General features: G+C 47.1%; 1 protein-coding gene across 1 annotated transcript in view; it reads right to left on the bottom strand.

Annotated features, from left to right (window-relative positions):
- GABRG3 (gamma-aminobutyric acid type A receptor subunit gamma3) overlaps nucleotides 1-16,992 on the bottom strand; it is a 444,985-nt gene extending 427,993 nt beyond the window's left edge. The window contains exons 1-2 of the mRNA XM_049782695.1: nucleotides 16,758-16,992; nucleotides 11,702-11,850 (exon numbers count right to left, since the gene is read on the bottom strand). Of these exons, the coding sequence (XP_049638652.1) occupies nucleotides 11,702-11,850; nucleotides 16,758-16,810 (202 nt within the window). The 5' untranslated portion in view covers nucleotides 16,811-16,992. The remainder of the gene's footprint in view (nucleotides 1-11,701; nucleotides 11,851-16,757) is intronic.
- Nucleotides 16,993-17,835: the final 843 nt, after the last annotated feature.

Raw genomic sequence — 17,835 nt, 5'->3', positions numbered from 1 at the left:
ATCCAATTGCTCCTGTGAGCCATGTGTGTCAGACTAACCCCCTAACTGGTACAGGCACATGATGGAAGGGTCTGGAAGAAGTTTAGAGCAGAGTGTTAACTGGAGGCTGATGAAATAAATGCCCACAGCGGGCAGCCTACAGCCTAAGTCAGACAGTGATCCTGATTGCTTCTGTTGTTTTCTTCAAAGACTCACAAACCAAATGCACCAACAGCTGAAACAGACCCTGGACAGCACCCCCTGGGGATCCCTAAGCCACCTGAAGTGAGTGTCCAATTTCTGAAGTGAGTGCATCCAAACAAAAAATGCTTGTTGGGGGGGCTAGAGTGATAGCACAGCAGGAAGGGTATTTGCCTTGCACATGGATTCCATCCTCGGCATCCCCAGAGCTCGACAGGAGTGATTTCTGAGCACAGAGCCAGGAGTAAACCCTGAGCACTGTCATATGTGACTCAAAAACAAAAAAAAAACAAAAACAACAATAACAAAAAGCTTATTGGTGGTTCTATGAGCTTGGCTGAGTCTTCAAAGCAAGCACAGTTCTCAGAACATGCCATGTGGCCTCTGTTCCTTACCCAATACCCAGAAGGATCAAAAACGGAGTGGAAATGCAACAGGAAGGGCATCTTTGTCTTATGGATGGCAGGCCTGGATTGGATCCCAGGTACCATATACAGTCCCGTGAGTACTGCCAAGAGTGATCCTTGAGCTCAGAGACAAAGAAAGAAAAGAAAAGAAACAAAGGGAAAAGAAAGGAGAGGAGTGGTGAGAAGAGAGGGGAAGGGAATAGAAGAGAGGGGAGGGGAAGAGGGGAGAGGAGAGGGGAGGAGCGGGGAGGGGAAGAAAGCCTAAAGGAAAAGAGACTAAAGTTAGGAATCAGGGTCTAAATATCAGCATCCAAACATCTCTGCAGACCCCCCTTGAGATGCTGCAGTATTGCTGCATTTGACTCAGAAATATCTCTAAGCACTCCGTACTCTCCAACATCTCAGAGCCCCATCACTAGCAGCAGCAGCTGTGAAGCTCAAAATCCCAAATAGCCCTGAAGATTTTCTTCATAAATTTGAGAGTGTGCACAGATTTCAGGGTGATCATCTGGGCAGATGAATACAGTCTGTTACCAGTTCTCTCCCAGGGGAACCCCTGGAAATTGTTGTTGGTGTGTGACATTTGTAAGAACCCCAACTTTGGGGATGGTATGAAAAGGGGTCCCAGAGCTGGCTGGTGAAGCGAGGCGAAGGGTCCTCACCTTGCCCTCTTGCAGTGCCTACTTATTCTCTTTGGGAGTTGACAGGTCTAATGTCTCCCCCAAAACGTTCTCCACCCCTCTCTTGCATTTTAATGCAGTTGGTGAGAGAAAGAATCAGTTAACCAAATTCACTTTGACTTCAAATTGCTTTGACTTCAAGCACCGCAATTAAGAAGGTCTGTTTCCGCTCCTCCTACATCTGTTCCCGGGGCTGTGAATACATTTGGGGTGGGGAACCCAAAAACACCTTTTTTTATTTTGTCTTTTTTGGATAGACAGTCATGGCTGGGAAATGACAAGCCTTCTAGGCTGAGGTTTGGAAGTGGGGAGCAGCCAGGTTCGCCCCAAAGTGCAACTGATAATGCACCTCTGACGAGGTGTACGGTTGGTTACTCAGATAGTCAGATACTCAACACCCTACAGGCTGAGGCAGCCCTCTACCTTTCCAAACCCATTCCCAATGCTTTTTCTTTGTTCCTCTCAAGCTTCTAAAAACAATAGATTCAGCTAGCAAAGTGGCAGGCTACAAAGTTAACACTCAAAAATCAATGGCCTTCTTTGACACAAATAATAATAGAGAAGAAATGGGCATTAAAAAAACATCCCAAACCAGAGAGATAGAATGGAGGTAGGGCATTTGCCTTGCATGCAGAAGGATGGTGGTTTGAATCCCGGCATCCCATATGGTCCCCCAACCCTGCCAGGAGTGATTTCTGAGCATAGAGCCAGGAGGAACCCCTGAGCGCTGCCGGATGTGACCCAAACACCAAAAAAAAAAAAATCCCATTCACATTGGTGCCACAGAAACTCAAATACCTTGGAGTCAACTTAACTGAAGAGGTGAAGGACCTATACAAAGAAAACTACAAAACACTGTTTCAAGAAATAAAAGAGGACACGAAGAAATGGAGACACATACCCTATTCATGGGGATTGGGAGGATTAACAACATTAAAATGGCAATACTCCCCAACACACTGTGCAGATTTAATGCAATTCCTTTAAAGATACCATGACGGCCAGAGCGGTGGCACAAGCGATAGGGCATTTGCCTTGCACGCACTAACCTAGGAAGGACCGAAATTAGATCCTCCGGCTTCCTGTATGGTCCCCCAAGCCAGGAGCAATTTCTGAGCACATAGCCAGGAGTAATTCCTGAGTGTCACCGTGTGTGGCCCATAAACATCCATGAATAACTAAAGCAACCCTTAGGAAAAAGAAAATAGGAGGCATCACTTTCCCCAACTTTAAATTGTAATACAAAGCAATAGTCATTAAAACAGCATGGTATTATAATTGAGTCTTTGGACTAAGTGAAATAAAGCTCTGACTCTCATTTTATCTGCAGGTATGTCAAGGCAATATGTCACAAGGCACCTTATTCTCTGTATGGACCTCATCATTGCCAAATGAGCTTCATTTAGCATTTCAATCTATGATTGAAAAAAATCTATTGACTTACTGTTTTACTCTTACTTGGGGGGAACTCAAGACCCAGGATCATTCCTAGTGGTGCTCAGAGAACCATGTGAATGGTTCATATGGAACTGAACCAGTTCTGACCTCTGGCAAAGCAAGTGCTTGAATCCCAGTTCTCACTTTCCAGCCCTGCCCTCAGCCTTTCTCTTTAGACCCCAAGACAAGAGTCTCTTTCCTATGTACTCTGGAACCAGCTCAGAAACAAGTCACTTTTCTCAAGTTAGGCCCCTCTCAGAGAGACCAAGACTGGGACAGGCAGTATTTGCTAAGTTTGTTTGTGTTCTGGGGGGTCATGATCATGGTGTTTTTTACTTCATGGTCTCTGCTTGACCCAAAAGCCAGGCCTTTTTCTTTATTAAACCAATACCCATATTGGTATTGGAAGGGGGAAGGTCAAGAGGGAGAGACAAAGAGGGGGAGAGGGATGGGAGAGGAAGTGGAGAGCGAGAGGAGAAGGATAAAGGTAGAGGGAAGGGAAGAGGAAGAGGGAGAAAGAAAATATATAGAGATAGATATTTCTCTCTATATATAGAGAGAGAAGTACCTATCTAGTAGTCTTTTACATGTCAAAGGAAGAGGTTTAAGGAAGGAATAAGTTGGAAAACTGTCTTCGCTTTGGGTTTATAGCTATGTGTCATCCTACACAAATCCAGGACAACTCAATGATATTCATGACTCTTTCCAAGAAATTAATCAATGACTGGATACTGTGTCTTGCTTTAAAATTATTATTTGGGTACATATTATGCCTGGACACCTGTTACCTCTGAGTGCATTGCCTGTATATCTTTTCCTGAGATGTGGACTTTCCTACTGTCCTACTTCCCACTTTGGAGAAGCTAGCATTGTTTCTTCAACACATTACTCATTTCTCTCTTTCTTATTCTCTCCTTCCCTTTCTTCAGTATCTCCAAATTTTTTACTTCAAAAATATTATTATTAGGCACATAAGAAATAATGTGGGGGACAAGGGATGGGTAAGGTACTTGCTTTCTATGTGGCTGCCCCAATTTTGATACCTGACACCCCACACAGTTCCCAAGTGTGGCCCCAAACCAGGAGGAGAAAGATTTTTGAGATCAGGGAGGACAGTGCTGATTATTTCATTTCACTCCTAGGTGGAGCAAAATATAGAGAAAAGAAATTCCAGGAGAGAGGAAAGAAACTGTGACTCTCTCAGATCCTCTGAGCAGAAGGGACAAAGATGGATGTGGGTGCAAAGAAAAAGTCTGGGAAAGGGCATCACCTGTAGGAGGAAGGATGGAGCTGGGCACTTAGCTTATCTACTTAGTGACCTCTGACCCATAGGGACTGTATAATGACCAACACCGGAAACTCAGACCACCCTACCCTGTACAGTCACTGCCATGGAAATCCCGAACTTGAAAGCCGTGTGCTCTTCCTATAAATGTGGCACTGGTAGGTTCCCCAGTGATGCTGTTTCCAAACCACCTAGGACATGAAACCCCATAGAGCAAGTGTTCTGAGGAACCCTGTAGGGCAATTGCTCCAGAAATTCTCCTTCAGTTGAAAGCTTCTGAGACAATGCTCCAGCAATGGGGGAAGGATAGCACCAAGAGGGGTCAGAGGTCAATGATCAGAGGTCATTCTCAGGCTTGACTCCAGGCTGTCCCTCCACTCTCATGGAGAACTCCCCGATCGGGAGCGATATGATTACTTTTAAGATCTGTTGTGTTACTCCTCAAACATTCCTAATCCTTTTCTCTCTGGCACCTCACTCCCTCTTGGTTATGCTTCTACTATGTCCCTGGCCCTGCCACCTTTCATGTATCCCAGTTCCTCTGGTCCTATATAAGCATTATAGAGTAGAACGAAGTGTCTCTGGTGATCAGCCCGTTAGCTAGGGAAAATAGATCTGATCCTGAATGCACTGAGACAGAAGTTGCCCCTTGTCTGCTAAGAGGGTCAGCACATAGCACACCCAAGTCCTGCTCATTTACTCTCTCTTTATTTCTCCCAGGAACAACTGTGTTTGGGGAGTTGGGGGTACCCCACAGAAATGCTCAACAGGAAACTGCCTCACCCTAGACCCAAGTCACTGCTTGGCCCCTAGGTCTGACTCTGGCAAAAGAGAATTTTCTCCAGAGCATGGAGGTGGGTGCTGGATTCCCTCTGGAGGAGCAGGAAATGGAAGACCTGTTGAACATGAGATGGTGATGGGAGAACACTGTCACCCCTGAAACCAGCTCCAACCTCTACAGCTACTCAAGATTTCACCCTTGGATAAAGGAGGAGCCTATGGGTCGCTTGGTCTATGTTAGGCCAGTTGGCAGGATGGCTCAATGGCTGTGCTCAAGGATCTTGAGCCAGTAGCTCTGCACTGGCTTTGTAATGGATAAAAGTCCTGTGAATGGATAAAAGTCCTGTCTGGATCCATGAGGACCCCTGAGTTATCCCAGAGCTTGGAAGAAGTTTATAGTTTTGTTTTGTTTTGACAATCACACTTGGTGACTGTCAGACATCATTTCTAGAAAGGTTCAGAGGATCCTAAAGGGTGTCAGAGATTTAATCCAAGTTGGCCTTAGGCAAGGCAAGGACATTTTCCTCTAAAGTCTCTCTCTCTGACACTCAAAGAAGTTGCAATGAAACTGAAAACATAGCTTTAGCCTGCAAAAGAAATCAAGATAAGCAAGCACCTGAAGGAAAGAGATACAAATTTATTTCCTCTACCAGGGGTCCTCAAACTTTTTAAACAGGGGGCCAGTTCACTGTCCCTCAGACCATTGGAGGGTCTGAATCTAGTAAAAACAAAACTTATGAACGAATTCTTATGCACACTGCATATATCTTATTTTGCAATGAAGAAACAGAACAGATACAAATACAATATGTGGCCCGCGGGTCATAGTTTGAGGACCACTGCTCTAGACATAGAAGATGGGAGAGGCTGATTTAGGTGTTTATGGAAATAAAACATACACACATACATTTCAGTTCTTATTGGTGTCTATTCATTGCTAAAAGTCAATTTGGTTATCGGGTCAGACAGATAGTACATGGGCAAGACTATCACCTTGCATGCAGCCAACCCAGGTTCAATTCCTGGGGTACCCCATACAGTCCCTTGAGATCACCAGGAGTGATTCCTGAGTACAAGGACAGGAGCAAATCCTGAGCATCACTGGGTGTGGCCCAGAAACCCTCCAAAAAGCCATTAAATAAACTTTTATTTCTCAGCATAGGCTGTCTCCTATCTAGACTGCCTGGCTAATAGAGGAGTTTGTGTTCAGTGGTTGTCTCTTTTCAGGAGAGTGGTGCCCATTATTCAGTGCCCAAGAGGGACAGAAATTCATTCGAACCTCTTCCCTTCCTTTTCCCCATGATATCCCCCCTCTCTGTCCTTTGCAAGATCACATGACAAGGTCTGTTCCCGAGATAAATGGCACCCCAAGTAACCTTGAACTGGTACTGCATGCAGCTGAAGTATTCCTTGGGATGATGGATGAGTCACAAAAGACAGAACAAAACAGACACACTCATAATTTAGAAGTTCCTTGGGAAGAAGCCCCTGCTCATCACCGGGAGAGTAAGAAGTATTTTTAAAACCTAAAATCACAGTCTGTATTATGGAAATGAATGAGAGGACTTCAAGGCAGTGCTGCTCCCTCGGGGGCCCTATAATGGTCCCTTAAATCCCCCTCCCATTTACAGCTGACAATAACATGATGAGCCATTCAACTCATTTCCTATGCTGGGTCTCTGTCACCAAGGCTGGACCACAGAGACAGGAAGTTGTCAATGCAAATGGCTGCACCTATAGTTAGGAGCTGGAACTAGGAGGGGAGTGGGGGGGGGGAGGATGGGAGGTAGGGGGTGATGAATCAGTCCTCAGCTACAGAATGGCAGAAACAGCCCCCCCCCCAAACATTGCATAAATGATTTCAGCATGACACCGACTCCCATTCTCCCTAAGACAGTCCTTCCAAGCAGGGAGATCCCTTTGGAGAGAAGAAGAACAGATGCTACAAGAAACTTCTGGAGATGATGCAGGCAGTCAAATTGGGTTTACCTAGGCGATAATATAGCATAAAGTGGGAGGGGGCAGTAAGAACTATAGAAGGTAGAGAAAGGGGGTCAAAGATGATCGGGCTCAGCTAGGAGAGGAGCAAAGGGTCCCCATGAGGACATGGAGTTACCTTCCAATTGGTCTCCCCAAGGGGCCTCAAATGAGAAATACAGTCTCAGAAAGGCAAAGTAGAAGTGGGCAAGGGAGCAGATAATCTGTCTCAGCCCTGCATGGGTTGGCATCTGTTCTAAAGGCAAATAAAGTCTACAAGCATTTCATTTGTTTATTTTTATTCTAGCTAAATCATGTGGTTACAATAAAGTTGATCTTGATGGGTTTTTTTTTTGGGGGGGGGGGTCACACCGGGCAGTGCTCAGGGGTTACTCTTAGCTCTGTGCTCAGAAATTGCTCCTGGCAGGCTCAGGGGACCATATGGGATGCCAGGATTTGAACCACTGACCTTCCACATGCAAGGCAAATGCTTTACCTCATGCTATCTCTCTGGCCCCTGATGTTGATGGTTTTGAGGACCACAGTTATAGCACCTTCATCACCTCTCAAGTCCCCTCAGATCCTCTACTCTGTCCCTGTGAAAACTCTAAATCTACATCCTCATCTCCTCACTTCTTCCACCAATGTTTGGTCATCTGGTCAGCAAGCATCACGGCAAATGAATGTGGGATTCCCACGACACCACAACTTCACGTGTAAACATCACACCATGCCTGTATGCAACAATTACAACATTCAGGAGGTGAAAGCGTGGGCTACAGAGGAAGAGGAAGGGGGAAAATCTCAAGGGAAATTAGAAAAGTCAACTCTATGAAAGGAGTTGCAGCCAGTATGGATCAGAGAGGACAATTCACAGCACTGCACATCTGCACTTATCTCTTACTCATGCAGAAAAGTTAACTCAGAATAGATAATGAATAAAATAAAAATTATAAAACATTAAAAAAAACAAAGGAGGGGCCGGAGAGATAGCATGGAGGTAAGGCGTTTGCCTTTCATGCAGAAGGTCATCGGTTCAAATCCCGACATCCCATATGGTCCCCCATGCCTGCCAGGAGCAATTTCTGAGCATGGAGCCAGGAGTAACCCCTGAGCACTGCCGGGTGTGACCCAAAAAAACAAAAAAAAAAACAAAACAAAAAAAAAAAAAAACAAAGGAGAAAAATATTCAGGAATTTGGGGTCTGGAAAATTTTTTAAAAATTACTCCAAAACATGTCCCTTAAGGAAAAAGAAATCCCTAAGTCCAACTACCAAAACAATAAAAAATATTTCCCTCTGTGAAAGACCTGATTACAGGAATATCCAAAACAAATTTCAGGAGCTAGAGAGATAGCACAATGGGTAGAGCACTTGCCTTGCATGCAGCCAAGCTGAGTTTAGTCCCCAGCATCCCATATGGTTTCCCCAAACACTGTCAGGAGTGATTCCTGAGTGCAGAATCAGGAATAGGCTGTAAGAACCACCAAATGTCGCCCCTCCCCCCAAATCCAGAGCAAACAGATAACCAAAAATACAGAGAAAAAGTCTTGTGTCTTGTTCTGAGGCCACACTTATCTCTTACTCATAGCACTCCTGCTACTCCTGGCTGAGATCCTACACTCAGTATCCAGGGAACTATATGGTACTGGGATTCGAACTTTGGCTCTTCCTGGTGCAAAGTAAATCTTCAACACTATTTTTTTCAGATCTCCTCTCTGGTCTAAAATTATAGCTGCAAGTAAGGACCAGAGTGATAGCATGGTGGGTAGGAGGTTTGCTTTGCATGCGACCTACCCAGGTTCAATTGCTGGCATCCCATATAGTCCCCCGAGCCTGCCAAGAGTGATTTCTGAGTGCAGAACCTGAGCATTACCAAGTGTGGCCCAAAAACAATCCACCCCCAAAACCTGCAAATAACACCTAGCAAAGGGGACTTCAGGAAATATGTGAAGAATTCTTAATGTGCAGCACAAAACAATAAAACAATCTAATTTTTAAAGAGAGAAGTATCACCAAGAGACATTTTATTTTACTTTAATTATTTTGAGGGGCCACACCGAGGTGTTCAGGGATTTACTCCTGGCTCTATTTTCAGGGTCATTTCTGGCAGTGGGACATCTGGAGTGCTGAGGATAGAACCCATACAAGACACATGCAAGGCAAGACAAGAGCCCTCCCCGCTGTACTAGCATCCAGGCCCCCAAAGAACCTTTTTAACGAAGAGGATTTACTGATGCTGCAAATAAGCAGAGGAAAGGTTCCATATCGCTAACCATTAGGGAAACGCTAATTAATATCACAGTGAAATACCAATTTAGTAGAGCCGCTGTAATTAAGCGTAGTAACAATACCAACTGCAAATGAAGACAGAGAAATTAGGTCTCTATTCATTGCTGGTGGGAATCTACAAAAATACAGCCACTTTGAACATGAGGTGAGGTAGAGAGTTACCCAGATCACCCCCAAAAATCTAGCCATCACACACATTCTCAGACCCTCATATTCCAGAGCAGAAGTGCCCGTCTTGTACATTATCTGACATCCAACAGTTATGACCAGCATGGTAAACCAGTTTGAAATGGTGGGTGAACTGGGGGTTGAACCCCATTATTATATGCTAGAGAATAGAATGTTCTAGTCACAACAAATATCAAGTCAACTAATTGGTCTCTCTCTCATACACACACACACACACACACACACACACACACACACACACACACACGCCACAAAAATAATCCTTATTTGTCTCTGGCCAAACCATCACCTGTCTCATTGTGAAAATGCTGGGCATAAAATCCTAGAACATGTATCCTGAAACATGGAACATGAAAACATAAAAGCTTTGTCCTTAGCAAAATACTAAAGAAAAGTCCATTACCAAAGACCTAAGCAGTGACAGGTGGCATGTTGATGACCATCTCAAAACAGCCACTATGCAGAAGGAAAGAACGAAATAGTGGCTGGAAAGAATTAGGAAATGGTGGTGGCAGATGGTGGCTATGAAGGGAGAGGGAGGGAGAGACTTAGGACCTTGAGACAGTTCTGAGGTTTGATTCTGCCTGCAGCTGTGAAACACATGTACATGTGACCTCAATTTGGACTTCCTAGTGTGGCTCCCACACTTCTTTTTTTTGTTGGTTTTCAATGACTTTATTTAAACACCTTAGTTACAAGGTTGTTCATAATGCCGTTGGGGTTGCTTTTACAGTTCCAAAGTTGTTCCTGATTGAATTCAGTCATACAATGGCCAACACCCTTCACCGTTGCACATTTCCAGCCACCAATATCTATTCCTATCCTTTCTTTCTCTTTTCTCTCTTACTCTCTTTCTTCCTTTTTTTTTGTTGTTTGTTTGTTTGTTTGTTTTTGTTTTTTGGATTTGGGGACCACACCCAGTGGCACTCAGCGGTTACTCTTGGCTCTACACTCAGAAACCGCTCCTGGCTCAGGGGACCATATGGGATGCAAGGGTCGAACCTGAGTTCATTCTGGGTCAGCTGCATGCAAGGCAGATGCCTTACTGCTGTGCTACCACTTGGCCTCTCTTCTTTCTTTCTTTCTTTCTTTCTTTCTTTCTTTCTTTCTTTCTTTCTTTCTTTCTTTCTTTCTTTCTTTCTTTCTTTCTTTCTTTCTTTCTTTCTTTCTTTCTTTCTTTCTTTCTTTCTTTCTTTCTTTCTTTCTTTCTTTCTTTCTTTCTTTCTTTCTTTCTTTCTTTCTTTCTTTCTTTTTCTCTCCCTCTCTCTTTCTCTCTTTAAGATACTCTTGGTTTCAGTATTGTTACTGAAGGGGTATCCTGAATATCATGTTATATCCTTTCAGCATCCAGTTCTTGTCTAGAGGGATCATTCCCAACTCTTATTGTCACAGCGTTCCCTTCTCTGCCTTTACTGCCCTCCCCGCTCTTTATGACAACCTTCCTCCCGTGGACTGATCGTCTTGGTCCTTGTCTATTGTCTACTGTCTCTGGGTATTCTTACTATTCATCTTTTTTACCCCACAGATTAGTAGCACATTCCTTTCATGCCGCTGGTTGCTTCCTGGAAATGTCTCTTGGAAAATACAAAGTAAAGGGCAGAGGATTTGGGGGCAGAGAGACTATGCGCATAAGGCCTGAATTCAGATGCTAGGATCACATGGTGCCCCAAGCACAGCTGGGGGGGCACCTCAAGCTTCAGCCCTTAAACGAAACCACCCAGCCTAGTAGCCCAAAGAAATGCAATTACTTATAAATTAGCAACAAACAGTTCAATAAACCCTCGAACGAAACCACCCAGCCTAGTTGCCCAAAGAAATGCAATTACTTATAAATTTAGCAACAAACTGTTCAGTAAACCCTCAGAAATTATTTTCTCAGGGGCTGGAGCAATAGCACAGCAGGTAGGACATTTGTCTTGTATGACCCAGGTTCTATCCCTAGCACCCCATAGGGTTCCCCAAGCCTGCCAGGAGTGATTTCTGAGCACAGAACCAGGAGTAACCCAAGTATCGCCAGGTGTGACTCCCCACCCCCCCAAAAGAAATTATTTTCTGCCTACAAAGGAGTCAAGGCTCGAGAGGTAGGTGGGAAACTGGGGACACTGGTAGAAGAAAGGTCTCACCAGTGGTGGAATTGGTGTTAGAATTCTGAATTCCCAAAACAACTATAATAGCAACAACTTTATAAACCCACCGTGTCTAAATAAAGTTAGAAGAAAAAATATGTAATGAAATTAAAAGTACAAGGGCAGAAAAGATAGCACAGAAGGGAAGAAGCTAGCCTTGCACAGGGTTGACCCAAGTTTGATGCCCAGCATCCCAGATGGTAGCTCCAAGCCCTGCTAGTTGTCATCCCTAAGCTCAGAGCCAGGAGTCAGCCCTGAGCACTGCCGGGTATGGCCATGAGACTCAAAATAAATAAATAGCATTCTATTATCACAGTCAAATGTCCCGACGGTGGTGGACAACACTCACTTCCAATGTCTGGCCGCAGCTTCTTGTCATAGTCACGGAGTAACTTGTTCAGAATAAGTGTCACATCAGTGTCCTGGGATCTGGGGGCCAAGACCCACTTCTGGTTCGAGGAGGAATCCTCGTATTCTTCGTCTTCCACCTTTCTTGACCTGTAGTCAGGGGACAGAGTGTGAGCACATAAGGTGGTGTGAGTCGCTCCTGTGTCTCCCAAACATCGACTCCCAGCCGCCAGAAATCGGTAGCAAACCCACCGATCCATGACGTGCTTGGGTTCAATCCCTGGCATCCCATATGGTTCCCTGAGCCTGTCAGGAGCGATTTCTGAGCACAGAGCCAGGAGTAACCCCTGAGCACTGCTGGGTGTGGCCCAGAAACAAAACAAAACAAAACAAACAAACAAACAAACAAACAAAAAAACAATTAAATGAAAGCAGGAACGAGCACAATTTCACCTACAGTTGGGTTCCTGGAAACAATATAGACTCTGCCCTTGGCATAAGTGGTGTGTGATTGGCACCATGATGACAATGTGGAAGAGCCAAAGACAGACCAGCACCTCCTTTGGGGTCAGCATCAGCCCTTGAGCGATCCAGATATAAGGACCCCAATGCTTCTCCAACTGGGGGGGGACACCCTAATCCTGCCATCTCCACTCCCCACCATTCAGCCGTGCATGTGGAGACTGTGGGCAGTGAATGTCATGCCTGCAAAGTCCAGCTGGACTTCAGGATGGGTCTGGACAGACAGGTGGTTCTCAGGTGGGGATCTGCCAGGGTCTCCAGCTTTGGGAGGGGACTGGGCAAAAAGAGGTGCCTGGCGGGCAAAAACCCACCTCTGACTCCCTCTGCAAAATCTGCATCTCTGCAGCAGATGAGAGACAAGAGAGAATCAAATCTGATTCATTTCTGCAGAACTGAGCAAGGCAGAACCCCTTGTTGTTTCTAGGGTGACTCCCCCTGACTGCAGTGCTGGGGCAGAGGAGAGTTTAGGGATTCACAGAAGAACTCATCTCCCACCTCCCAGCACCATTGAAGCTGATTTGATACCAGGGAACATGCCCTGATGGACCAGAAATCTTCCCTCGATGAGGACTTGACCACCCAGGACCCTTTTCTAGGCATTTCTCAGCATTCCCTGTCATTTTCCTGGACAAAAGACACTAATGCAAACTCTGTTGTTACAGCTATGCTGGCAGCAAGCTTAAGTTTAAGTTACTTTTTGAAATGGTCAAAATGGTCCTTAATAAATACAAAATAGGGACCGGAGTTGTAGCACAGAGGTAAGGCATTTGCCTTGCACAAGGCTGACCCAGAACACACTGAGGTTCCATCCCCAGCATCCCATATGGTCCCTTGAGCCTTTTAAGAGCAATTTCTGAGTCCAGAATCAGGAGGAACACCTGAGCACCACCGGCTATGGCCAAAACAAAACAAAAACAAAACAAAACCACTAAATAGGTACAAAGCACAGATAGGTCAAGGTAAGCCTTTGTTTGGGGGCTATATTTTGGCCAAACACTACCCCTGCTGTCTGATGAGTCTCTTCAAAGTAGCAACTAGCCACAACAAAACTGAGCACAATCTCATGATTCCCAACCCGGGGACCCCAAGATATTTTAGGGGACACAGGGGGGAAAACTCTACCAGTGAGTGGTCCATAGCAGGAGGTGAAAGGACCAACGTGGGAGGCTGTGGGGGCACAGGAAGGGAACCCAGCTGGAAGAGGAGCAGGGCAGGAAAACAGTGGGTCCCGCCTGGGCTGACATGCATGTATTTGGACACAGGGATATGAGAATTTGACACTAAATACATGGCAGGTGACACTCACAAATTTCTTTTTATTAGCATGAACGTAAGCTACAGGTGCATTTCTTTTTATTTATTTTTTACTGGGTTTGGGGCCACACCTAGGGTGACTGCAGGATTGCTCTTGCCTTTTTGTTTTTTCATTTTAATTTTTTAATTAAATTGCCACGAGAGAGTTAAAATGTTGCTGATGATTGAGTTTCAGTCACACAATATTCAACATGTGTCCTTGAACCAGCATTCATATCTGCCACCAATGTCTCCAGCTTCTCTCTCATTCTCTCTCTCTTTTTTTTCCCTTTTAGACACTATGGTTTGCACTAATGTTAGTGAAGGGGTACAGTGCATGTCACTTTATCCCCTTTCAGCACTCAGTTCTTGTCCAACTCTCATTGCTCCCTTCCTTACAAGTGGATTTCCTGAGTGCCTTTTGCTGGAAGGCTAAAATTCCATAGAAATGATCCATAGTAGGTTTTTATGAAACATTTGCTGTCAGGGGGTCAAAGCAATAGCACAGTGAAGAAGGCATTTTCTTTGCACACGGTTGGCAAGGGTTAGATCCCCAGCATCCCATACAATCCCCCTGCCTGCCAAGAGTAATTTTTGAGCACAGAGCCAGAGTAATCACTGAGCATTGCTAGGTGTGGCTCAAAACTGAAACATACACACACACACACACACACACACACACACACACACACACACACACACATTTTATGTGAACAAAAACTTAGAAAAGCTGAGATATGGTGTCATTCCTTGAAATACAAAACTTTCACAAATAATATGATCAAATTTAAAATGTAGTGAAAAAATATATATGGGGTTAGAGTCAGTATAGCAGGTAGAATTTGTCTTGCACATGATCAAGTTGGGTTGGTCCTGAGGCCAACCAGGTGCCAAGGGTCCCCAGAGCCCACTAAGAGTGATCCCTGAGCACAGTTAGGAGTCACCCCTCAGTACTACTAGTTGGTACCCCAAGCCCCAAAATCACTTTTATCAAGAGTCTTGTCAGAAGCGAGCATTTTACTATCTGTCTAAATAGCCAATAAATTAAAGCAGGCGTTTTTATTATTTTTTATTTCATGTATTAAATTTTAATTTTTTTCATTTTAATTTCAAACCTGGGGTTCCTGTTTACTGTCCCAGTATTTGGGGCCATTTCCTTGAGCCCAGAATCAGGTCCTGAGGACGTGGAAAGCTTGACACTCTCATTGTCCACAAGACCAGGCAGTATGTGAGGAATGGGACAAGGCCCAGGGGTCCCCGAACAGCACCCCACAGACATTCTCAGCAGAGGTAGCATCTGTCCTCTCAGCACTGGGTTCTCTTTCTCCTCTCAGCCATCCTTTTTCTCCTTCCCCTAAAGACATCCCTTGGGCGCGTTGCACACCAAGCTCTCCAGCCTCTGCTTTGGGTCCAGTGCTCAGGCACTCAGAATAGGGCAGTTCAGAACCCACTTTTAAGATGCCAGCTCAGGCACCCGGCACCCTGAGCCGAATTCGCCCCCTAGTGGTAACAAGGGGCTTTTCCTAGAATTGCATAAGCTGCGTCTCCTGCAGAGGCCAGCCCAGGTGAGAGGGGAAGAGGGAGAGGGGTTTGGGGAGAGGGAGCAAGAAAGCAACTGAAGTGCAAGCAAATGCTTCCTCCTCGGGGGGACCCCCCCCCAGCAGAACACTGGCACATCCACATGCAATCTGCAGAAGGGTTTGGGTGGAAAGACACAGCAGCAAAGCAAAGGCAAGCTAAGTGGGGAGTCTTCACCCCAGCACAGAGATGGGGTATTTTTAAACTTCTGAAGCAGCTCTGAAACTCTCCCAGAAAGCACAGAGACCTCTTCAAGGGCTTGAGAAAGGGGGGCCCTTGTGCCACCCGGGGGTATCTTGGCAGGTGTTTGAGATGGGGGCCTGGCCCAGCTTTCCACCCCTTCCAAGGAGGCTAACGCCAGGACAGGTTTATCAGTTAGATGTTTGCTACCGAACACCATTAACTAGGACTCGCCAAGGTTCTAGCCAGAGGTGGGAGAGAGAAAATGCTTAAAAGCCCTTTGACCAAAGCAGTAAAGAAAGCCCCCCTCCGCCCCCAAGCAATGGGGAACCAGGGCTGGGTGGCCCAGTGCAGGGAGCTGGCCTGTAATGGGAACCAGACTGGCGTGACGAGTAAGGGGTGTTGGGGATGAACCCTAAACTTGAGGCCCTTCCAGGCTGCGGAGTGGCTCCGGTTTCTTAGGTCCTCAGGTCTGTCTACCCCTCCTGGTAAACCTCTCTGAGGAGCCCCCAAATACTTCTTGGCCTCTAACACTCTTCCATACCATCAGTGGGAGCTGGATCAGGATTTCCCCCAACCCAGCCACGGTGTCCCTTGGGGGCATCTTGCAGGATTAGTTCCCACTTTTAGGGTGCCTTTTAGGGTGTCTGTCAGTGCCAAAGAACATGAGGACACCACCCCCAACACCCCCATGTCTGGCGTCAGGACACCAAGGGGACACCAAGGCTTCCACGTAACAGGATCTGGATTCCCCCCTGCTCCATAAGTGAAGATCCCTCAAACTCAGGGTTTTTGGGGAATTATGCTCTTATTTTTCTGGGAGTGTTCAGGAAGGAATGGGCTGGGAATCTCCAAGTCCAGTTCCCTCTGCAGCTTTTATTTTTTGGGGGGAGGGGGTCCCCCACACCAAACAACCACCATCTCCCTTTGCTCTGACAGCCGCTGAGTTTAACCCTTGCAGGCCTGCTGGAGAAAGAGGGAGGGGTTCCTAGGAACTAAGCACCCCCAAACTGTGGTGTCCTGGAGTGAGGCTAGCACCACAGCTGGGGAGGATAGACTCCCCCATCACCCCCAATAGCAGAGGATGCACGGGCCCTTGGAGTGGGGTTTGGGGGGGGGCGCCTGGGGCCTTTGCAGAACAGGGTTGGGGGGGGTTCAATCCTTTATAACAGGCCTACTACCTTTCCTTCCTCCTCTCCACCCGCCTTCAGCCTAGCAGCTCCTGAGAACTGGGGAGCACCGGGCAGGACTCCCCGGAACGTGGAGCAAGTGAGGGAAACACCCCAACACCCGGGGATGGGGAGGGGAAAGCTCAGGATGCCGCGGGGAGGGGGAAAAACTGGGGGTTCAGGAGAGAACCTCCATCCAAGCCGAAGGGGGGACCCAGGAGCACATACCCGCCCTTCCCCGCAGCCTGCAGCACCCCGGGACCCCCTTGCACCCCGTGCGCCCCCCGCGCGCCCTGTGCGCCCCGAGCCACTCACCGCGCGTGCAACCCCGAGAACAAGCCCAGCAAGAACAGCAGCTTCGCGGCCATGGCTGGATCGGGTCCGAGACCTGGGCGGGATCTTGGGGGGCTGGTGGCCCCGGGTCCCGCAGCCACGGGTGGAGCGGGCTGGGGGGTCCCCGCGGGGTCCCCGGAGACGCGCTCCAGCTCCAGAGGCGCAGCCCGGCCCGGGCGGAGACAGACTCGGAGTTTGGGGCCGGCTGGAGGCTGGAGGCGGGGCTCAGTGGGGCGGGGAGAAGAGGGGACCCCGCGGGGAGCTCCTAGGGTCCCTGGGATTGGCCGCGGGGAGGCGGCGGGGAGAGGAGGAGGCACCCCAGCCTTTGCGCACCCCGCGCGCCTATAGACGCCTCTCCAAACATTGGCTTGGAAAAGCATCATGTGTATCCCCGCACCCCAAGAACCAGGCAGCTCTCGAGCACTGGAGAGGGAGCCTAAGGGAGGCTCCGGGGTTCTGACTACTGAACCCCTCCTCATTCTAGCCCCTTGGTAACCCCACAACGAGCCAGATTCTCTCCCCCAACAGTGCTCGCTGCGCTGCTGGCCAGAATCAAGAAGCAAAGTTTGCTCCTTTCTGGGTGCAGAAAAAAACTTCTAGGAAAGTGTCTGCTCTACCAACACCAACACCGGGGATTGACACCCGGTTCCCAGTGGCAGCTCACCTGCTTCATACATGCTCATATAGTTGACACGTCTGTGCGCATGTATTTATCCACAGAGGAACAGAAAGGTGTTCAGAGGCATCCACAGGCAAAGGACATTCATAATCTTCTCCCTCCACTATGTCTGGGTGGGCTCGAACCCCTGTCCAGGGTAGAGAGAAGTTGAAGTAGTTGGTTTGAGGGGTTGGTTTGTTTGGGGGCCATACCCTAAAACGTGCAGGGTTCACTCCTGTCAGTGCTCAGGGCTGGCTGACTCTTGGCTCTGAGCTCAGGAATCACTCCTGGCAGTAGTCTGGGATAGTCTAGGATGTTGGGGATCAAACCCTAGTCGGCCCAGTGCAAGGCCAGCGCCCTTCCTGCTGTGTGTATGGCTTGGACCCTTCAAGGTAATTTTGT

This window comes from Suncus etruscus, chromosome 11 (genome assembly GCF_024139225.1).
Source record: "Suncus etruscus isolate mSunEtr1 chromosome 11, mSunEtr1.pri.cur, whole genome shotgun sequence".
NCBI classification, from domain to species: domain Eukaryota; kingdom Metazoa; phylum Chordata; class Mammalia; order Eulipotyphla; family Soricidae; genus Suncus; species Suncus etruscus.
Note: the sequence above shows the minus strand (reverse complement) of the source record. Positions and strands in the feature narration are given on the sequence as shown.